The 24,648-nt window shown below is 35.2% G+C and overlaps 1 protein-coding gene across 1 annotated transcript; it reads left to right on the top strand.

The window, feature by feature from the left end:
* The first annotated feature begins 214 nt into the window (after positions 1-214).
* On the top strand, positions 215-22,889 carry LOC106644717 (neuropeptide CCHamide-1 receptor). Its single transcript, XM_089596083.1, has 6 exons — positions 215-520; positions 4,048-4,240; positions 7,819-7,952; positions 8,576-8,749; positions 17,105-17,355; positions 22,640-22,889. The coding sequence occupies exons 1-6, from the start codon at positions 215-217 to the stop codon at positions 22,887-22,889; spliced, it is 1,308 nt and encodes a 435-aa protein (XP_089452209.1).
* Positions 22,890-24,648: the final 1,759 nt, after the last annotated feature.

The following is a 24,648-nucleotide window of genomic DNA, read 5'->3' as shown; positions in this document are numbered from 1 at the left end:
CAAATTTATTTTCCAGCTTTCTCACCGGCACGTATAGTGTCTCGAATGGAAGGAAGTATGCCCAGATGGACCACGAATAGTCGGGCAGGAGGTTAGGAGTAGCTTGTCAACGCCAAGACAGCGAGTATGACTAGTCATCCGCGACGCAGTAGCTCCGTCAGTTGCTGCTAGAATACAGGAAAACAGAGATAGAGGCACAAAAAGAAAGTGAAAAATGACGAGTCCGTCCAATGTGGAGATGCTGACACAACCGAGTGGCTCCGAAGAGGACGGAGCTACCGGTGGTTTGCTGTTGCTACTGGCGGCCGGCAGCAACGCCAGTGGTGCCGGTGGCGCCGAGGAAAATTACACGCCATACGGCGAGCGACTCGAGACCTACATCGTGCCCATTGTCTTTGCCTGCATCCTCGTCGTCGGGGTCACCGGCAACGGAGTACTCATGGTCACGATCTGCCGGCACGCCAACATGCGCAACGTGCCCAACACTTACGTCCTTTCGCTCGCCATTGGCGATTTGTTGGTAAGTTTGTTCTTCTTCCTTGAATGGCTTTTTATACAAATATCTTGTGCTCCGAAGATGCGCTTTGGCCCAGTATATACATTCAATTTTCCACACGACGAGCTGAGGTAGAAGCTAGAGGAAAGAGCTAATACGGGGATTCCCCTGTAGAGTGAAAAACATATTTCTTACGACAGTCTCCAAAAAATTATAATGTGTTTGCTTTCATTATGTTAACAACATATTAAAATTTCAGGAACCGTAGTGTCACAGTTTTTGAGAAAAAAAAAATAGCAAACTTAGGATCTTATGAAAACGTCGTTGCGGCATTTACATTTTCATCAATAACTTGAAAAATATTTTTACAAATCTTTCAAAAAACTAGTAATGTTATTGTAAATAACAATTAGAATAAATTATTAAAATTTGAAGAAGCCTGCCGTCATGTTTTGAGAAATACTTTAATTAAAAGTTTGAACGAAATGCTATTGGTATATCTGTATACACCAGGCGAGAAATAAACCATTGCGCGTACATTCAACTGTGAAGTATTAATTTTTTATTTTCCCACTTTTTAGTAATCTTCTATTGAACGGTATGGAATAGCTCGTATGATTCATCAAGAATAATGTTAAAATACACTAATTTTTAATCCACACTGACTTTTGAGGCTGAATGTATACTGTTCCAACCCCCTTGATGTACATTTTCGTTGTATTTTTTGTAACCCTTATCTCGTCCTTGTCCTTGATTTATATATTAGCACTACCATATACCGTACATTTCGAAGATTTATAACCAATTTTAACTTAAAGTAGAGAATAAACACATTACCGTAATAGCTCAAGTTCAGAACATGTATGATGTAGCCCAGTTCGAAGATGGGACAGAAAATTTATGGCTGCCAAAAAATTAACGTCACATCGAACCGCTTGGCGATGTATATTTCTTAAACCACCAATCGAGAGAGATTCCAGATTTTATTTACGATTAGCAATAAATATCCCTTAAACGCGACGCTGCCCGTTTTATTTTTCAAGTGAAAAGCTCGTTCGTACGAAAGTCTGAAACTTCGACTCCCTCAGATCTGAGCGATGAACGAAATTCGTGAATGTTTGATTCGTCGGAGATATACCCTCTGATGGAGAAAAGAAAAGTTATACGGAAAGCCATTAATACGAGGACACTGCGGTACACGTGGCTCTTCCCTTTGACAGTATTTACAAGTAGCACTAAAAGCACCTCTGACCAAGAAGTCCTCGTACTTTTAAGTACACCCTAAAGTAAAGAGCTACACCGGAGGTCCATTCGGTTGTTCTTTCGAGGACTCGTTTTCATAGCAACCAATAATATATTTGAACGCACCTGGAAAAGACCGGGGAAAAACGCTCCAATGATGCACTTCTCGCGTATTACTACGACACGTGGATTACTCCGGCACGTGTGGGAGAGAGCTTTTACGACGTTGCGAGCTTTTGTAACCCTTCCGCGCGTGGTTGGGTATATGCTTACCTCGAGTTTCGCGTATGCGTGTACACGTACTCGGGCGAGAAATAAGTAACAGCGCGCCAGTGCCACGAGCATCAATTTTATGCTCCGTGAGACTAAGCCGGGAGGCTCGTAGCGCTGCGTGATGTGGAAACACAACACAATCCCGAGGCTCATTTTCCTCTCTGTTGTACCACCGAGTACCTGCAGTCTCTCGGGAGATGTGGAGTGTTTTTTTTTACCAACTTTTGTTTTTCCATACGGCAGTATTTTCCCGCGTTTCATTTTGTTTCTGGGAGTTTTGCCTTATATGTTTTAATTAAATTTTCGTTTTAAATCTGACACTCGTGATTCAGAAATTTGGGTTAGCCTGTAACTTTTATCTTTCGAACGCTTTAAACGTCAAACGATTCAAGAATATTATATTTTCGAGTATACCGTCCTCGTAATTGAAACTTTTTTTACTTTTTATTAAAATCACAACATTCCTTTGAATATCAGTTTAATTTTACCGAAAATATACTGAAATGCGGAACATGTTGTAAAAAATTTTTATTCACACACAAAAAAAAAGAACTAAAGACAATCTCTGATATTTCTAAAATAAATGTTTATCCTATAAAACAATACGAAGTGTTACTTTTGTATACTCATTCAAAACTTGCTGCAATTTAAATTATTTTCATAAACCGTTATTCAGTGATTTATTTATCTATTTTTAAAATTACATTTATAATAACGAAAGTTTTTAATACTACGAAGAATACACTTTTAATTTATTTAATTAAAAAAGCTGCACCGGGGGTTTAAAATCCAACAGCTCTAATAAAAAATGCAATCACAACTTTTTGTTTTGATAAAAACAAGCAATCATGTCTCGTGATAAATAAAAGCGCACATTTTCTCATAAAAAAGTGCAGCTATTTTTGCGTTGAAGCACTTTGTTTCAGTGCAAGGCGAGCAAGATTGCCACGAGCACAATGAATCTTTGTTTGAACACCTGTTGAGCACATCACACGCCAATTTTACGTGAATTTATATTCTTCTTGAATTTGAAAACACGTTGTGTTTAACCACACTTAGACCTTTTTTTCCCGTGCATAACATCACACTGGTTTGTGATTTATATCATTTATTCAATAACTATTATGTAGAAAAGTGAAAAAAAAGAGAAGTAATTAATCCTGATTCTCGAAGTAGAATCGAGTAAAGGAGCTCTAAAGTCTAGTAAAAAATAATTAAAAAAAAAAACTCTTCCTGGTGGAAGCGCCTGCAACTTGGTACAATACCTCTCCACACAAGTCGCATTAATCTAGTTTCAGAGGCGCCTTCTTTAATGAACTTTTTTACCGATAAGCATCACTCCTTCTCTGGCGGAGGAGAGAAAGTAATTCGCCAAGTGTGAAAGTTCCGAGCGACATAAAGAAATCAGTAAAAAAGGGGGAAATGAGCGCGAAGAAGCCGGAGAGTGAGAATTTTTCTGGAACGGGTCGATCGAAAAACTGCGGACTCGATTTACGTGAGGATTACTTGCAGAGCAGGGGACAACGACGCGCGGCGTCAATGTCCTGTAGCTAATACTTACAAACAAAAATAAAACTATGGGCTTGTGAAAATCTGTAGCGATAACGCGGGACGTTAGACACATAAAAGTGTCACTTTTGGCAAAAAATTAAAAATCATCAGACCGTGCTAATTTGGATCAACTTGAAAATTTAAAGGTAAAAAATTATTTTCAGAAGGTTATTTATTTTGGTGACACACATTGGTTTATAGATTTGCAGCCACATCGTAAGTTCGTTTATGAGATGATAAAGACGGCAATGGCCTTCATTCACGACAACTTGCAACCTTAAATCAGAACATTTCTGAAAATTGTAACTATTACTAGTAAAGTTTGATTAGGACTGATCGAGACCTTAATTACTTATTCGTTACTCGTTACCGATGAGAATAAAATTGTGGTACTGATTGCAAAGATTACCCTAAAATCCGAGTCAATAAGTCGTTGGAAAAACTTACCCAAGAGGGGCTTTGAGCGTGTACACGTGTGCTTACAGGTGATCCTGACGTGCGTGCCGTTCACCTTCACAGTGTACGTCCTGGACTCGTGGCCGTTCGGGCTGCTGCTGTGCAAGGTGTCCGAGTGCGCCAAGGACATCTCCATTGGCGTCTCCGTCTTCACTCTGACGGCCCTATCGGCCGACCGCTTTTTCGCCATCGTCGATCCCATGAGGAAACTGCACGCCACAGGTATACGTACACTTGTTGCACAGTGGCATTATTAAGCGGCACCCGCGCTATCCCTTGTTACAAGACGTTTGTGGATTTAACCGATTTTACAGGGACACTTCCCACATATTTGCGTGGGTTTTTTTTTTTTCTCTATCTATTGCATCAAAATATCAAGATGAACATTTGCCTATAATTGCGAGAACAGTGTGTAATTCACGGATAAAACAATCAGTTTTTTAAACAGACACATATCTTATCAACAACATATTTCTTTTTTGAATGTACCATTGTCATTTGATTGAATTTTTACAACTCTCAATCTACTATTCGCAGCCAAGTTTTCAGCAATTTTTCCAATGTGCAATTTAAAGAGTTATTGATTTAACCAATAGACATGGTAATTTTGCAATTTTTTCAATGTGCACTTTGCGTCTTTTAATATTTTAATTGTCTTGTTGTACGATTAACTCAGTGCTGAGCTTTAGTTTAGTAACAGTCAATCTCGTTAATTTCAGTCGAAACAGTTCACGAAGAGTCTTCCCTTCTATTTATGAGCCACTTCTTGGATCCTCCGAGCAATACGGTACCTACACTTGGAAATGAATTTAAAGTTTCAAAAAGTAATGAAGGGCCCTCTGTCGATTAAATTTACAGCAAAACCATCGAATCGCTCAGTTAATCGAAAAATTAGTTCGATACGGTGAAAACTCATTTTGTACTATAGAAAAGTTATTTAATAAATCAAGCAGTCATTAAACAAAACTATATTGTTTCGACGCGAATGTTCGAAAAGTCCGTACATTGTAAATCATGACTTTCAAACGCAATGAATTTTCTATTAGTGTCACGCACAATACCTCATGTTCTCATTACAGCTAAAAGTGTAATGTAAAATATTAATATGAGTAAGGAACGTGTTGAAAATTAAAATTCTACGTGAAATTGGTTATCCCTGTCTCCAAAGCTTAAGTGGACCATTCCATGTAAACTTTGACGAGTCGGGGTGGTAACTAATTTTACGCTGATTATTTTTCATAGTTTTCGCAAACGGGGCATGTAAGTTACTCATATATCAATAACTAACGCCTGTGGTTAGAGCTTTGTAATACCAAGTTGGGACCCAACATAAGTTGTAAGGTCTCCATAGTTTTTACACTCTGAGATTCAAACTTTGCAATTTCAAATGGATTTATCTTTATGTGTAATATCATTTTACTTCAATGAAAAATAAAATAAAATAATTATAAAATGTGCTTTGTCTCAATAAAAGTAGTTAGTTAAAAATGCAGTATGTAAAGTTGTAAACGAATAGCTACGTGAATCTAATAATGGCATACAATAAAAAAAGCTTGAAATGAAAAAAATGAACGGGCCTGGTAGCTCTGTTGGAGTTGATAATTTAAAAGTGGAAAAACGTCTATGCATGAAATATTCTAATAATCTTAAGTGTTAGTGATTTTATATATTAACTATTGAAATCAAATTAATAGCAAATAGACGTAAAAGTGTCAATTTTTACCTACAGATAGATTGATAATTTGAACTGACCGATAGCTCTGGACGACTTGCATCGAGCTCATAGTTTAAAAGTATTCTGAAAGCTTTTGAATCTCTGCAGCTTAAAAACGCGAGATTTCATCAATCCCATAATGCTGGGGGTAGCAAATACCGAGCATCAGGACATTTTACTTTGAGTAATCAGAAAAGCTTTATTGCTAGATAAGAGGTCTCAAAGTAGTAATTAGTTGATTTCAAAGTAATGTGGTATCAGAAGCTCATCATACATAGCAGTAAATTTACAAGTTCAAAAAGCTGCACTTATAGGATTTCTATGGTTTAAATTCGGAGTAATAAGAACAGAGGGATTTTAAAGGATTCTTTACGGAGCTATGGGACTTAAAAAACTAACGTTACAAAATTGAAAGCTTACAGTATATCATAAGGATATACAGGCCGAAGAGATTTACTTTGACGAGTATCCACGACATGGACATGTTATTAAAATATTTTCAATTATAAAACGAGAAAGAAAAAATTTAAGCGTGAATTTACTTTACCTTTATTTCAATAATTTTATCAGCTTCTTTTTTTTATTCAGATTAGTGATTGGAGCCTCTTTTTTTCACAGTAGCTTTTTTCTTGTTAAGGGTAATATTGATTTCAATATTTGATCTATACTATATACTAAGTCCATATATTAATTTTAAACTAATGTCTTTTATGAATCTGATTCTGGTATTCCTTCCAGCTTGCAAAGTACTTCTTTCTTCTTGTCCTACTTTCGCCATCTACCTATTGCTTGAAGATTTTTGTATTCTGTTATTACTTCTTTCTTTGTATCGCATTTCCTTACTGAGCTCATATGATCACCTAGGGTTTCATTTTTCTCTTCTACAATATCATGTTTTTTCTTTATGAAAAATTTTTCCCTCAATAATCTAATCTTATGGCTTTACTTTTGTCTTGCTCACCAATGTTTTTTATTTATCATTCTACAGAAATATTTACGATTTTTCACCCCCAACGACCCAATTTTTATCTGTCACTTTACATATTCCTGCAAACTTCATTTCCCACGTTGGATATTTTTTTTTACCTTCAGATTATTTTTATGAACCACTTGTTTTCTTTTCTTTTATACTTTTTTCTATATTATGTAAGGTGTAACACATTCCAATGAGCAAATAATAAATTCTCCTCATAATGATAGAATAATCACGAGCTAAAAATTGTAAAGTCGGAATTCACATTGCGACTATTTTTCAGTGTTTTTCTACGGTATTATTATTTTTCATGAATCAACTTAAACTTTTAAAACAAATTTTTTTTCTAGTTTGAGAAAAGGAATGACTTTTACTGTTTTGATTTTTCCGGAACACCTTTTTCCTTTAAGATTGTTGGAAGAATGTTTTTATTTTTTTAAGGTAGAAAATACATGGACCGAGTTAATCAAGCAAGTAGTCCGTCATTTACCGTAACGGGAAAAACATTAATCAATAAACTGATTTTTATTTCCTGCAGACACACCATAATTTGAAAGGACCAAAATAAAGTACAAATTTCCAAGATCAGTACATTATTTTTTATAAAAATAATTTGATTTATTACGTATGCCTTTAAAGCTTTTAATGCTAATACCGTATCACAGCTCATGTTGAAAAACATTTTTAACTCAAATATCTCCAAAACTATTACCAATATATTACCTTGAAAAAATTTTCCATGACATACAAAAACTTTATGTATAACATATTTCAAACTCGAGAAAAGTTTGAATTTTCTACCTTAAGAGTGAAAAAAACTAACGTTGAAATTAACTTTAACGTTGAAAAAAATTGTATTATTATCAGTTGGAGTTATCAATTGTTGGACTAAAAAGTAAGACAAATATCTTCAAAAAATTAACGTATCTTACCAATTCAAGTACCTAATAACAATTTTTTTCGTCTTGTTTTCCTTCGTAGATATACATTGGAAACAGTTCCATTTGCTTCTGTAGTGTTTGTAGATTAAAACAATATAATCAATAATTAAAATTTTACAACTTGCGCAATGAAAAACATAAATGAATTTATCAATAAAAGTTAAACTTACAGGAGGTGGTAAGAGGGCGACGAGATTTACAAAGGTCATAGCCACCCTCATTTGGCTACTGGCGATGATCTGCGCCATACCAGCTTCATTTTCGTACCTTCGCGTGTTCACAGTCAACAAAAATGTCACATTCACGGTAAGCAGAACCTCAACAATTTCTTTAAAAAAAACCTTTCTTCTTTTTTTTTCTTTCCTTTCTATAAAGTCATTTATCAAGAGTTTATTGTGTCACCATTTTAAATAAACAAAACCTGTTTCTACAAGACCAATATATATCCTATACATCACTACTTCAACTACTTACGTCATCATTGACATTATCCAATATTCGAAAATCAATATAGCCAACGACTGAAGTGAAGTACATACACTTAGAGCGGGGACGAATTATAAGGCTTATCTGGATAAGCCGTGATATTGACAACTGGATAGCGCACATCAATAGGATCAGCTTAAGTATATAGACGAGTGACACGGCTCTTGTACCTCATTTGCCGCCAGTTTCAGAAACACAATCTGGATTACCGATATAGTACCACGGAGGAAGCTATAATGGAGTCGTGGCATAAACACACCGATAAATATCACTTTTCCAATCACCGTCATGAAATGTTTGTAATGTTGTCAATTCTTGGAATTAATCACACTATCTGCTTACAGTAAAATCCATTGTAGAAACAGGTGTTGAGAAAACCCTTGATTTTCCTTGTGCAGCCGTTGTTGTTTTGTTCTGCTCAAAGTACATTTTTGTTCCAACAGACGTGCTACCCGTTCCCAGAAGAGTTTGGACCAAGCTACCCAAAAATCGTCCTGATATGCCGGTTTTGCATTTTGTATCTGTTTCCTCTGGCGATAATCGCCTTCTTCTACATACTCATGGCAAGGCACCTCATGCAAAGCACCAGGAACATACCTGGTGAAATGCAGGGCCAGGTGAGTCACGCCGATTTTTTGTCATACGTCTATTAGCTGTAAAAATCATACATACATACCTACCTTTACCCACATAACTGCACGCGAATGAAAACAAGTTATTAATCGGAATTTTCGGATTAATTAATCGGAACCGTTCGTCATAATAGTCAGCAGATAAATGATTCCGTAAAATATCCTCCTTACGTTTGTATAACGTTGAATTGAATGATAGATCGTCCATGATATCCAGGGTGTCATTGACAAATGAAAAATTTCCCGAGCTGGTTGAATTGATGGCACGTGAAATAAAAATGACCCTTGCATGACAACAGCAGCCGGTGTACTCGTGTAGCTTTTATACGCTCGACTCGTCACCCGCAAAGGCATTCCTCCGCAACCTTTTCATCCATATTTTTTTTTTTTTTTTTTTTTTTTTTGTTGAGGTAGCAATTCTATACGCAATTACTTATGAAATGTTCCTGCATACCGTCCATTTGGTTAGTTGGAATTGTAATTTTTTTTTTTTTTTTTTTTTTCTTTTTCAACCTTGTCTGAGCCAATCAACTGTGCTTGTCCAAGCGAGCGCCCCACTGCGAATAATGTATGAGAGACAGGAGTAATAAAAAGCCCCGTCGTAACCAACTGTTGCTCGAAATTTTTTTGGTTTCTTTATACATATATACTTTAAAGTCCACAAGATTGTGATTATGCAAAGAGCCTGATACCTACTATAAAAGTTGGACAAAACTAACTGACCAAAAATATTGAGACGAAAGTAAGAATCAATTAAAGAGTGCGTACATCATATTATCATTCTCTAAAAAAAAAAAAAAAAAGAATTTTCGTTCAAACACCACTGCAACATGTGATCTGATTTAATTTCTTCCCACGGAAATTGTATGTTGTTTCCGACACCCTCGGTACACATTTTTCCTTACTCCCCTTATGCACTCCATTCGGTATCCAGTGATACCTGCACTCCACCACGTTGATTTCTCTTTTGGTGGATGCACTTGATTCCTCGATCGCGACCTTGCGTATTTGACCTCCTTCTCCTGTAAAATACCTTCGTATTGTTGCGTTATCTCGTATCCCGAGTGTTGCCTGGCTGATCGCCAGAACCTCGAGCACGACAATACGAGTGGTGAGGTATGCAGAGGTGGAGGGGAGGTGAGCCACCGAAAGGCGTTTCTGTTACCACTTTGTTGCACAGAGACCAACGTGGGCTCGGCTATTTACGAATTCACTATATATACGAGTATAGGATCCCCTCGCATGTGTTCATCCATTTAGTCCTTGTCGTTGAAACTTTGAGTCTTTGAACTTTTCTGATCACCGTTTTTGTACATACCTATGGTGAATGAAAGAAAAAATATGGTGCATTTTAGGAGGGCTGTGCTCCGTTCGATAGCGACTGCAATTAAACTTTTGCTTTGGGATTAAGTTAAATCTTTTCGTAACTTCATTTAAAATTATCGCGATGGTGAGAAGCACGGGGTACTAATTCCAGCCGTATTCCATTTTCCTTCCTGACCTGAATAACAGGATTTCAGAGATTTCATTTCAAAATTAACGCGGGACTTGTTCACTTGGCAAGAATTATTTTTTCCACTTGGGCTGATTGTGCGAGGATATATTAGTATGCTTCATTTTTTTTTTTTCTAACTGAAAGAATATTCATACAGTAAACAAAAAATTTCTTTTTTTTTTTTGTACGTGAAAGATATTCTTCCTATACTTGCTCGAATGTTGTTAATTATGAAAGGAAGATGATGAGTTATCTTCTTTGTGCGATCTCTTTAGGTTTTTTTTTATTTATGAGATATAAATACCGCAAAGCATTTTTTACTTTCTTTTAAGATTCAAGATAAAGATGTTACAGAAAATTTCTTGAAATATTAATCTAAACTAGATAATAATTAATAAAGATTTTTTTTTGAAACCTCAGCTTTTACAAAATCCTTATTTAAAATTATTCAGAAATTAAATCAGTGTTGAAAACTAGAAATGAAAAAAAATGAAAATATATTTAGAATTTATTTAAAGGAGATTTAAAAAATAGATGAACTATTATGTTTTTCATAACTTATAATATCCTAACATGTACAATTTACAGCGAATCGAAAATAAACTTTCTATCAACAATTTTTCCTTTTAAATTCGATTTTTCAACAATTAACTGAATCAATCGTTATTCAAAAACTGCACGTAACTCTCGTTGAACCATCTTAATTAGAAGTATCTTATTGCAGCACTAGTAGACTAAAGTAGTTTATTCGGTACCCAGAGATTTATTGTTTGCTGATGTGTGTATACTGGATTCAACCTGATTAACTGTGTCAATGCAACTCCGTAATTGTAATTTTTTTTTATCCTCAATAAAACATTTTTAAAAAAATGTATGATTTCAAGCTTAGTACCGTGGTTTTTGGTGATAATGATACATTTCTACCAAAAATCTATGACTTTTAGTGTCAAAATTACGTACAGTCGTAAGAGCCGATGGCAAACCCCGATTCTCAAACAAATTCTCTTTATTGTCATTTCATCTAATAATCTTGACTAAAATTGTATGTAACGGTGGATGAAAACCTGATACACAATCTGCTCGTGTCACTTTACTGCACTGTGACGAACCTCCTTGAAAGATAAGCCAGCCGAAGAGTTACGTAAAATGTATCATCTGAGTGCCGGTCGACCTGCACCTTAGAAATCCAGTAGTGATTATTTTGCGGTTTCTATAAATACTAGAATTTCTTCGTTTGGTGGTGTAAAACAATATTATTGAGTTCCAACACCAAATCACTGGGACATTTTATCGTTTCCCGATTGCAAAAAGTTCCTACACATATATTTCATAATGTAAATTTGTTTTCAATTGAGATTTGAGATCCCTATCATACATCTCCCCGTTCACAGATCCCAAGAACTACAATTACTCACGGACCTCACAAAATAAGATAAAATTACTTTTTTTTTTTTTTTTCTTATTAAAGATAACCCAACAAAATCTTGGTCAAGTCCCCCACAGCTCCTTCTCAGCCCTCAAAGTCTTTTTTTTGTCCTCCACAAATTATACGCTATTTATACAATGTAAATCGTTTTTAAATTAATATGTACGTAAAAATAAGTAGAGGAATAGGGGAATACTTAATAGAAACAAGTACTTATTAGATTAAAACACATGAAATAAATTACCGATACTTGGAAGCAAAACTTATTTATTGAACTACGAAGTAAAAAAAATTCCTCGTTAATTGGCATAACAAAGTAATAAAATAAAATGTATGTATTAACTTAATTAACGCATTATAAACTGTAAAATTGATACCTAGGTATATTCCAAATAAATTAAACGAAATTGTGAAAGTGTACATCATGCAATAAGGGCGCGAACAGGTGGCTTTTGCCCAAATGCGAATATTTTTTTCCGAGAAAATACGAGCGTACGTACCATTAACGGTGCCAAAGAGTTTTGTATATTTATTTTTACGAGTCCAAAGGTTTGAGCTTTGATTTATTTTTTCTCCATCTGGGCACAAACACTCACATTCAAATTAAACATTTTGCGCTTAGGTGCTCAAAAAAACATTTTGTACATGGTTCTAGAATTGTAGCATGAGAGATTAAATTTTGCGAACTAAAAAGGATTTTTGATAATCTCTATTATACTTTGCATTACTTTTTCAATATTTTATTTTTTTTGGATAGCTAGGGAACTTGCTGTTAAAAAAAATGTATAATTCGAAGAGGGGAAACGGATGAAGTGGTACTTCAAAAAATTGTGCGCGGCTGAACTAATATTCATGAAAAAACCGCGATGAAAATCTTTTCTCTCGCCTACTGGTATACATAATAAAAATCAGTAAATTCACACAAAGAATAACGTACAAGCAGTTTGATGCATGTGATGGTAGAAGTACGTGCACAAGTACCTATACGTCATGTGCATAACGTGGAAAGGATACGAGTCAATATAATGCCTGCAACGCAAGCACAAAGACTTAAATGGGACGAAAAAAACGAGAAAAGAGGAGGAGGAGGAGAGCAATGAAAAGCCAGCTAACTGCGTTGGTGGGAAAAAAAAAAAAAAAATTCGCTCTTAACATGCAACTTGTACAGTGCGCAGTATAACGTTCGAGCCGACCTTTGCCTCTCTTTCTATTTTGCATACCAGATTGCAGAGGCGTGTCTGACCTCCCCCGCCAACCCTCAAAGGTGTTCGAGGCCTGCGAAGTATCGTCAACTTTTTTTTTCTCCCTCCCTCTCTCTCAGACCTCGCCTTTTATACCGATAGAAAGCGAGACAGAGAGCTCATTTGGTTTGATGGTGCCTTGCCACTCACTTTTACTTCTCTACGAAATAAGGCGCGAGGCGCAAAACTTTTATCGGTTACGCATCAACGTGGGTTCCATCCACGTAGACGTGCGAACACCCAATGCTTGAAAGGTTTCAACAAAGTGGAAACAAAAACACCTTATGCCTAAAGTCTTATTCGTGCAAAAAATTTGCTGCGTTTTAAAATTTATGGAGCAAGCTTAGCATATTTTTTTTTTTTTTTTTACATCTGTACAGTATAGATGGGTCAAGCATACTACGGCAATCAATTTTTACACCAACAGTTGACTAATCGACTGACCTTCCGACAAAACATTTCGACACTGCTTCGTCTAAAATAGTTTTATTTCGTTTTTATTGAGAACTGACTCTACTTTCGATCTATAAATCGCGAACTTTTTTTTTTTTTTTTTTTTTAATTGTTATGTACTATTGCAGTTTTAAAGCAAAAATAATCAGCAAATTATCAAACATAAAATAATTGAGACGCTGTACATTTCAAGGAATTTATAACAGCAGCCTAATACATGGCAAAATTAGAAGGAAACTGTCTCTCTGTGATTTTAACATAAAAGGTGATAAAACGTAAAATTGTATGATGTTGTGAAACATCGAACTCCTTGTAAGTCCTAGAGCCTCCTCGTGACTCCTGAAATAGCCATTGACAAAGACAATTGAAAAAAAAAGAAAAAACTAATCGATTATCGAAGGTCACGTCGACATCGAAAAGTATGCGTGACTCGTTTAAAGACAGAACGTGCTAATTCATTGCCCGAGCTAGTTCCCAACAGTTACACCGTTACAGAGAAAAAATTTCCTATAGATAACAGCTGGTAAATACTCCCAAGGTTTTACACGAGTACATATTTTGTACAAAATTGGTTGAAATTACACATTGTAACAATACATATTTAAGAAAATTTAACAAAATGAATTGTATTCTGAGAAGGATATTAAACTCTGAAGTCCTCCACACTCAAGTACGACTAATAGTACAAGGCTATTGATCCACACAATCAACCACTTATTTCAGTCTCACTGCGTAAACATCGACAAAAAAAAAAAAAAAAAAAAAAAAAAATTAGAAGTTTGTCGTTCAGGAGTATGAACCGACAGTTTTAACTTTTCCAGTAAAAAACTAAGTTTACAACTCGAAAAATCTTACCTCAAATCCAATTTGCACTCAGTTCCAAAAATGTAAGCGGGACACTATTTCAGCCACTATACTCGTACGAGAAATGGGAACTTAATTCGCTGAATTCAAATTATTATTTTTTAATTTTTTGTTAATTTTTAGCACTTACATCAGCCGAATGTACTATTTTGTGCACCACAGATGATCATCTGAATCTGTTGTAACAGGAGCAATTGAAACAAGAAAAAAAAAAAAAAAATACTTTCGAATCCAATTCACAATCCACTTTGTACTTTGACCGTTGGAAACTATTGTGAATTTTTCAAATCAATCTGCACACACTTTTCAGCACAAGTAGCAGATTGACGAACCAACCAATCCGATCCCTACAATTTCATCATCTCGTTCTCCCTGTTTCGCATCACGCCTATCAACTTACCTTCGGTCCCGGATTGGCAAGAAAAGCTCCTTGACTTTTTAGCTTTTTTATTAAAACCAATGTTATTGCTCGTGCTTGTACACCTTGATCGTACAGAAAACGATAAAGCATCGCGATTGGGTTTGAATGGAAAGTTTTATCGATTAAAAAAAAAACTTTTGTCAACTTTGTACTCTCTATTTCTAGCTGCCTCAGTTGAAAGATCAAAAATAGCCGTTTCATCTAGAGTCTCACGCAAATCTTCGTACAAAAACTTTGGTTGAAAGCAACAGATAAAAACACAGTCTTTTTTGAAAACAAAACTCACTCGGCACTTTTATTGAAATCCAGCGAAATTATTTAATCTTCCACTACAACTCGATTATACAGCTTAGTTATCGCGACACCGATGTACATACTAAAATTAATAACTTTGTTGGATACGAAAATTCGAGAACAATCGAAAATAGTCTCGAGTGTGATAACTTGCGAGATTATGAGATGCACCCGACAATCATCCAATGGGCAGTCTGCAACGCAGCTGTTCTGGAAAGTTTCATTATCACGTTTTCCATCCTCTCTCTTTCTTATTCTATTTTTAGAGGAAATCCAGACAACGTAATAGAGATTAAAGCTCGATTCCTTAAAATATATGCAAATGTATACCTTTTACGAATCCAAAGAAATTTACATAATTTAAGTAAAAAATAAAAAAATAAAAAATCAACCGATTGATGTGATGTACAGTAAACGTAAACATCTTCCACTCAATATGTAATACAAGAGGAGCGGTTATCAGTTGGTTAGATGCTGACCCGAGGGATGGGTGGTCTAGTAGGGCGGAATCCCGGCCAGGTCAACCGTGTAAAAGACGAATGTGGCTGGGATTCGTTCTCGAGACTTGAGGTTTAAGGGGTGAGTATGCAAAGAGGGGCACCAAAAAGGGTTGGTCGGGGACAGGGGTGATGGAAGATGGGGTATGGGTCACTACTCTGACTTGCGAGCACAAAAGAGTGGTTAAGGGGTGGAGGGTGTCTGCAAAAATCACATCACGAGTAGATGCACGAGTAGGAAAAATGAAAAAAAAGACGAGAACTAGAGAATAAGGTGTCTATATTACATATGTTTTGCAATTTACGAAGAAGCTTGTATTTTTCCCTTAGAGACATTAATTGCTGTACCTGCTGTTGTCATAGTTTGTGCCGATTCACGAGCAATTCAATGAGAGGAGGTGCCTAACGAGAGAGGAATCGTTTAATGAAATCACCCTTGTTGTAAAAACGAGACTCTAGATTACTGCACGCGCGTGAGGAGATTTTTGAAATTTTTGCAGTGAATAAAGAGGCCAGTATATACAATCATCACGCTGACGCCGCAGATTTCAATTTCAGAATTCAATAACGGCTCGTCGGCGAATCCCCAAGGATGATTATCCAAAGAGGATGAGTCCGATAACTGCGTAAAGATTGATGGATAGATTTCGCGCTCTCTCGTGAGCCTTTAGTCGTGATGGCCCACTCGAGAGGCAGATTATTATTTTATCGGTCTGTTATTAATTTAGCTTTTCCTGGCGCTTCATTTCCAAAGAGTGTCGATCCCCGCCTGTAACCTATCGTGTACAAACTACTGTCTATCAATTAAAAAAGCAATATACGTTTCATCGGCGAAATTTACATTTTACGACGCGTCCATTTCCCAGTAGACAACTGGTTTGTTTTTCTTTTTCCTACTTTTCTTCAATTTTACCCAAGAGCCCGTGGAATAATTGATAGTAAATACCTTCAAAGAATCTATACATACTTACTGAAATACAAAGTCAAGGGGGTTTTTAATTAAATTTTAAATAAATTTTCCTGCAAAAACTAATTTAATAAAAACGAAACAAAACAGTTTTATATTTTTTCTTTTGAAATTATTTCTTTTTTTTTTTATTTTGTAACAACAGTACATCTATTAAATGCACGAAAGAAGTAAATTTGAGTAATTCCATCCATCCAACTATTAAATCGTTCTCAAGATAAAGTAAAAAAAAATAAATAAATAAAAAAAAAGGATTTTAAAAATACGTACAAAAGATTTTGAAAGAAAACAAAATCCCCGTGTCTCTCAAGTTAGTATCATCTTTTGTTCTTTTGATCGTCGTAAAGCCGAGCGGATATTCGGTAAACCCGCAGCTCACGGTAATCGGATTATATAACAATATACCGTTCCATTACAAAGCAGTTACGAGAGCACAATTCATTGCATGAAAAAAAAAAAAAAAGAAAAAAAATTCCAACCCACACGGACGAGATAACGAAAGTCAAGCGAAGGATTGAAGCGGAGAAAACAAAACCACTTTGTTTGCCCTATACATGTATAAGACTCGCGAAGAGCTCAGTGCAGTAAAAAAGGCTCGGTGTTGGGTGTCGAACGTAGAATCGACGTAGCAAAACGAGGTGAGATGGAAAGAAAAATTTAACAAAGTACCCCGATGACGCAGGTGAAGCAGATAAAGGCACGTAAGAAGGTAGCGAAGATGGTTATGGCATTCGTGGCGGTGTTCGCCGTCTGTTTCTTCCCGCAGCACGTGTTCATGCTCTGGTTCTACCTGAACCCAAACGCCCAACTCGATTACAACGCCTTTTGGCACTACTTCCGGATCCTCGGCTTCTGCCTGGCTTTCATGAACAGCTGCATCAACCCCATCGCCCTCTACTGCGTCAGCGGCACTTTCCGCAAATACTTCAACAGGTAAGGGCTATATATGTGTGTGTGTGTGTACAATGCGCCATCCCCGTGTACGCGTGGCATGTATATACGCCTCCGTTTATATAACAATTATAGCGCCCCTATCCTCGGTTGTTCTCTCCGCGAGGGGGAATATCGATTTCGGCTCGGCCTGTCGATGCGGTAAATTAAATGAACACTGGCGGCCCGCCAATTTCAAAGGTAATGATCGAGCGCGTGATTGCCCTTCGGCTCGTTTGTTGTTTGTTTAGCTACCCGCTTTTTTTTTTTTTTTTTTGGTCTCGTTCTTTTTATTCGGTAATTAATCGGCCCATTGGCTGTTTGGGGTGTATTCGTTGGCAAAACTTTTTTTTTTTTCCTCTCTCTATTTCGTTTGACGATTGCGGGAAGTTTCGTTGGAACTGCTTTTTTTCGCGATTTTAATGAGGTTGAATAAAATACTCCCTGTATACAGGCCTTAATGAGTTTTTAAAGATACTCTATTGATTCGTTCGAGTACAAAGTTTGTTTTCAAATAATCTAAGCTACAGGCAGCACACGAATTTTAACGCGTTATGCTTTCACTTGGACCAACAAAGAATTTGTACGAAGTAAGAGCTATGTTGAATATACTATTTTTAAACTGCTGAGAAAACTTTTTTAAGTTTAAGGTGATTCAACAGCTGCTCTAGTGTTTCTAATTGATTTCTATTTAATAACACCGTATTCGAGTTACAACAAACAATGTAGCGCGTAGTTGTCCATGCATGTGTTATGGTGAAATTTTTGTTGGCGTGGATTTTTACGATTGAATATTATTACGAGATTGGTTTGTATATTATTTTAAGTTTTACAGTATCTCGCACATTCAACATGTTCAACCAATAACCTTTTGTGTCAACACTAATTGAGAGATGGCGTTTGTTTAAAATAGCACATTCAATTTTGATGTCAAGATGTTATTTTGGTCCCAAACAAAAATACTTGAAATTATTATGTCTATTGAATAACAACACATTGCCACACGGGTATTAAATATACTGGGTCGAGCTATTTAGATTTAAAATGGTGGTTGTTTTGTTTACAAGTAGTTTTTTTGGACAATCCTTACATCTCAGTATATTTGGAATAAAGTACTCTACTACTTTGACATTTAGATGGAATTTAAATAAACATTTATACATGTTTTATTTGAGATATCGCGGATATTTTCTTCGTAAGTAGTACGACAGTACGTATGGTCAGACACATTTTTGCTATCATACTTTTTATATATTTTTCAATAAGGTTATAACGTTGTAACATCAGTCATTTAATTTTCAAGAGTATATTTGAAAAGTTTTAAAAAAATGTAGTTAAACATTTTTTTCCAATTTCTGAAAGGAAAAAGTGTTTCCTTATTTCGTTTAATATGCTAACTTTTTTTTTGCAAAAGGAGCAAAGATGAACTTATTGTAATTAAATTATTTCAATATAAATTGGCTTACTTTTGTTTCCTTTTTCCCAAGTGGCTCCATCTTCCAATAAAAGCCTGTTTTAATTTTCTTCGGTGCTTTCTCGATTTTTCATTAAATCGATCGCTACGCTGTCTGCCCCCAGTACCTAAGGTCTTTTATTTTTTCAACAGGCAAATCTTGTTTTAAGATGCCTTTGCAATTAAATTTCACAGCTTACCAGTTTTGGAGACTCTCTGGTTTCAAAAACTTTTACGTTTAGAATAATTATCGAGTTTTACATTAAAAAAAGAGTATCGCTAATTTGTTGTTTTACCTGGAGAGAAAAGAAACGAAACTTTCATGCGATGAAAAAAAAAGTAACCATGTACTACGCGAAAAATTTATACGTCAAAAGAGCTTTTTCTTCCCTCGCGTACTCTTACTGAACCAACCAGATTAACGAATTATAATACTCCCGAATCAGGTGCGAAATTCGAGACTCAGAGAAAAAGTAATGGAAATGAAGAATCAACACAAATATTTAAAAAATATAGAAGTAAAGAAACAAAAACTTAAAATAGATGTACTGACGCGAGAAAATGACGCAGGAACAGCTATTAAAAAATGACATTTATGCAGGTGTAAAGTTAGTTTAAATTTAGTAGAGATATCAATACTTCTCTCTGTTGATCCCCCTGTTCTCTGCGTTAGTTCCCTACTTTATATTTAATTAATGTACATTAAAATATGTAAATAAATTGATTACAATTAAAAAAAAATTTATTTTGCAATTTTTATAAGTCAAATAGAAAGTAGTGTTCGGTGTTCTGAACGTTTTTCTTTTTTTATGTGATATTTTGATAATCTTGCAACACTTTTAAAAAATGTATAATCTTATGTGTCTATAAAAATGGTCGACTATATGTCATTATATATAGACTTTATGCATTCATATGTTATATTCGTCTGCCACCGAATTTAGGTTGGTCAGCCAGGAAAATCTGTCAGGAAATGTATGGCAATCGCTTTTATAAGTTTAAAACAACCAAGTGACATCCAAAGTAGCGCATAATGCAAATCTCAAACTATTAAAACCCAATTATGCCACAACCTAAACTCTTCATCTACATAACTTTGTAACATCAGAAGATACAACCTCATAACCTGTAAACAAAATTATTTACACGAATAATAAAATTTATACAAACGAGTATAATTACTTTCAAACTAAATTATGAGGTCAAAGAGCTTAGGTTACACTGTAATTGGACTTATTGAGCTTAATAACTTGAGATTTGAATCGCATGCCAATTTGTATGCCACATCCGGGAATATTAATACCAAGTCTGTTTAATAATCTTTAATATTTTTTATGCACGAGCTCACATTTTTCCTGCATCTACACATTAAGAATCAAGTAAGCTGATACTAAAGTTTTTAGATTAAATACAAGTAAGCATTTATACATGTTTTATTTGAGATATCGCGGATATTTTCTTCGTAAGTAGTACGACAGTACGTATGGTCAGACATGTCTTTGTCATAACACTTTTTATATTTTTGACAGTATGGGTACATAAAACGTTATAAAATCAGTAATTTGATTTTCAAGAGTATATTTAAAAAGTTTTCAAAGAAGAAACTAAACACTTTTTTCCAATTTTTTAATGTATTGCCTTTACCATAAAACATCATGGTGACTTTCCTTCAGCCACAATGTTTTCTCATAATTTTTCTTTTTATTTGTTTATTGTTTTTCAACTCTTTACTAAAAAAATATTTTGATTTCATTTATAAGGTATATTTGTCTTTTATAAAATAATTTTATGTTAAGCTAGAAGTCATTTTCGTCCTTATGCCATTTTCTTACTTGAATAGTAAAAGGTTATCGCAAACATCGTAGGTGTATCATGATAATTGCTTATGGGACTTATGAATACTCGTTGGTGAAGGCTAGCTCATGTTCAAACTACTATAAATTAGTTTTATAATAATTTTGTAATCTCAGCCATATCGTTTCTTTAAGGTATTATTTTTCAACCGGTAACAATGCACCATAGTCTAGAATTGCCAATATGTGTATACAGAATTACTTGAGTGAGATTGGCCTTGTATACACTTCATCCTTAATCAGCACCATAATTACTCTCACCTCTTCAGGATCCAGCGCTGGCTGCACACTAAATTATTTCCTCGTACCCCCTTATCCTGTAACCTCATGCTCGACTTTGCACCAACAGCTCTCCCGCTTGTTCATCTTCCACTTTTAAACGCCATCTTCGTACCCTCCGTCTATACTCATTATTAGCGTCGAATTTGCTATTTTGCTTAGCCTCGTATACTCGCGCAACCCGATTCCCGTGCATTTTACTTTGGAGATAAATGGTATCGATTTCCTCGTTGATTTACGGTCACGAAGAGCTTGGCTTTAACTTTGTTTTCTTCGTCTTCTTTCGTACTTCAGATTCACGTCACGTATCATGTGCACGCGTGTTATGCACGTCTAAGCGGATTTTAGTCGCTCTTCTTTATGGCTTGCAAATACAACACGTTTTCACTGATTCGAACTCGAATACATGCACATTTATCGTTTTGGAGACGCGAAATGGATGAATTTAAAATTCTTACGTAAATGTCTGTTTCCTTTATGTACAGTAACACACATGTATTTGAAAAATGAGATATAGTGACGTACATTGCACGTTTCACATTATTGTTGAAAGTATAAAGGCATCGAAAGTATCGACATTTAATTTCACGGCAAAAGCCGAAATTGATATATTCGTATCTGTTTATACCTTTTCACCTGAAATTGGCTTGGTCTTTATGATTATGCTTCTCTTCTTCATTATTTCATACGCATGGTGAACACAACTAAATCATAAACATCGAACATCAGTCACAATATTTAATATGTTACTGTAATGTACGAATAGTCCAATAACCCAAAAATGTCCTATATTATTAAATTTTGACCATTGGTATTTAAAAAAAAAAAAAGATTATCTGTACGTAAGGATATCTATAATTGCGATTTTTCATTTTAGTTTATATACACCACGCTACTTGACTTTCCTCGATAAACTTCTGGAAGATTGCTAGTTTGCTGAGCAAACATTTCCGAGAGTATCTTTTACGTAATATTAGAGAGTTCCAAGAAGTTAATCGAAAGAGGTAATAAGTACGTCTCAGTTGCTTTGGTAAATATACTTTTGTCACTTTCAAGGGATGAGTAAACACACAACTAAGTTCATAGACGAGATTTCACGTATTTATACTGGAAATTAGTAAGACACATGTTCCTTTTTACCATATAATTTCGTTACCTCAACTCACATCGAAACTCACACTACATACACAAAATCCTTCGGGAGATATCTCTTTCGGCCAACAAATGTAAAATATTGTTTGCTTCTCTAAAAATTGGAGATGAAATTTTCTTTTCTGGGCTGTCGTTATGTAAATTAATTGACCAGCAGTGTTGTATTAAATCGAAGTACGTCCACTCATGCATAATACATCATGGTTCCAAGCTTCCCGGATCATAACCCCGTTTTTCAATTACATCAGAAGACTTACTCTTATTGAGCTGTTTGAGAATTTAAATATAAATAAAATGATATTGATTAAACAAGTGTATAAGAATAATCGATTCCGTAGGCTAGATCAGAGAAATCCAGTCCGTATTATTGATTTTTATTTTCTCAGATTCTTCGGGGAGTACTTTACGCGTATGTAGCTCCGAGTGGTTGCATTTCTACGCATTTGCACCCCAAATTCCACAGTAATTGTGAAATTGTCGTAAAAAACTCGAGCGAACCGATCCAAGAATTAGCTAATAGCCATGCCCATAAGACACGATTTTTACGCAGGTACCTGCTGTGCTGCTGCTGCACGCCCACGCGCAGACGAACGTCGATCATAAACTCGAACCGCCGGTGCCAGAGCTTTTCCTTCACGACCTCGCGCAGGCACACCAGCTCCCGTCGTGGCCAACAGAGTGCCATTAACTTGCCGATTTGGAACCCTAGCAACGTCAGTGACACGCGCGGCAGAAGCATGCCCCAGGAGCAGGAGACCACCGTTACTATTTTCCAAAACGGCGTTGAGCAGCGCACATGAGGTAATCAATGTTGGTTTTCCAGGGGCTCGTATCTTGAAGTATTAATCGAAGGGTGTGTATGGGAGGTGCCGAAAATAATTGGCTGATGGCGTAAAATTTATCACTGAAGCTTTAAGAAATACAATAAAAAATTATTTTAAATATTTAAAACATTTTTTTAATATGTACTTTGCAAAGTTCAACTTCTGGTGCTTGCTGGGGAGTAAGAAGTGTTCCATTTTAGCTACACTATGCACATACATACACGAAATACATTTTTATGCACTAGTCCGCGAAGTAACAACTTTGCACATTAGTATATTTGCTCACTAATGAACGAAAAGGCCCTTGAAGTTGAAATCTATACAACGACGTGTGAAAAAATCGCTACATATATTTTTGTCTTTTATAAAAATTTTTTTTTTCGTGCTATAACAATTTAAGATGAAATAATATTATAATATTATTTTGCACGTAGATGGTTATTCGATCAAATATACATTCGCATAGATTATGTTTTATCACAAAAAATACGCTTTTTATTGGAAAGTGCATGATCTTTCAGATTTTTTTCAAGTAAATTTTAAATATAAATAAGTAAAACAAACAAAAATTGAATCTAACTTACAAGAGCTTTTATTAACCCGCAAACATAAATTTAAGTACATTAGACAATGATTGGATTTCAGGTCGGAATTCTCGAAACATTCGTTGGAGACAAGTACAAAGACACCATACAGAAATCGTTAACACTGTAGTAGAGGATAGAATCAGACTGTCGCCTCCACAGTATCAACCAAACATACAAAACGTGACAAGAGCAAAAAGAATCTTAAATAAGTGAACAACGGTGTAAATAAAATATTTCAGCTACCTTTTATTACTTGCAGTTGTAATACTTGAAAAAAAAAAAAAAAAAAAAAAAATTAATGAACCAAACAATAAGTATACTTGAGGGTATTGTCAATGAGGAAGTACTCTTGTTAAAGGAAGCAAAAAAAACCGTTGTCAATACAGTTGGAATACATTACTGAGTGTTATTATACAGTGTACATATGTATGTTACAAGAAAAACTGAACGAAAAAACTATGAAATATTTATAGTGATCAAAAATCAGCATCGTTAAATTTTTGTTGTTTCATGTTTTATATTTATACATAGATGTATGCGTAAATATACATACTTATTGTAATATTATCTAAAATGCAAGTGTTCATAACAAAAATTCAATATCACTTCTGTTTTCAACATTGAATGTAACAAAAAATAAAACATGTTTATGATATTTTTTTAACAAATTTGTGTACCAAATTATTTAATGTTTAATTTTATCGTGAATTTAAATGCAATACTTGGCTGACGTACGTTTTTTGTGTAGTCTATAACGCCAAAATTAACGGTTCTCGAAACACGGTAAGTAATGTTCCGTATGCAGATCCATGTGACAAAACTACCAGGCAACTTCATTGCTACAAAATGTCGACGAATGTTGAAGGTAATATTTTCCAAATCATAATTATTTTTTTTTAAAGTAATGAAACATGATACACAGTCAAATGTCTCATAGGGCTTCTGTTAAATGTTTTACGAGCTGAGGTACTTTGAAGGCGATTTTTTAATCGTGTAGTTTGGATGAATCGTATATGTTTGTGAGAGATAGATCGCGTATTGATAACTGCCATATCTTCGCTCTTAACTGATCACCACGTGGGTAGTATATCATAGAATTGAAAGAACGAGGTAAGAGAGGCAATTTGAATTATCATAAATGAGATTTC

The sequence above is a fragment of the Copidosoma floridanum genome, unplaced genomic scaffold (genome assembly GCF_036245765.1).
Source record: "Copidosoma floridanum isolate Cflo_tuat_1 unplaced genomic scaffold, Cflo_Japanese_pri ptg000029l, whole genome shotgun sequence".
Taxonomy (NCBI): domain Eukaryota; kingdom Metazoa; phylum Arthropoda; class Insecta; order Hymenoptera; family Encyrtidae; genus Copidosoma; species Copidosoma floridanum.
The sequence above is the reverse complement of the archived record's forward strand: the minus strand, read 5'-3'. Positions and strand labels throughout refer to the sequence as shown.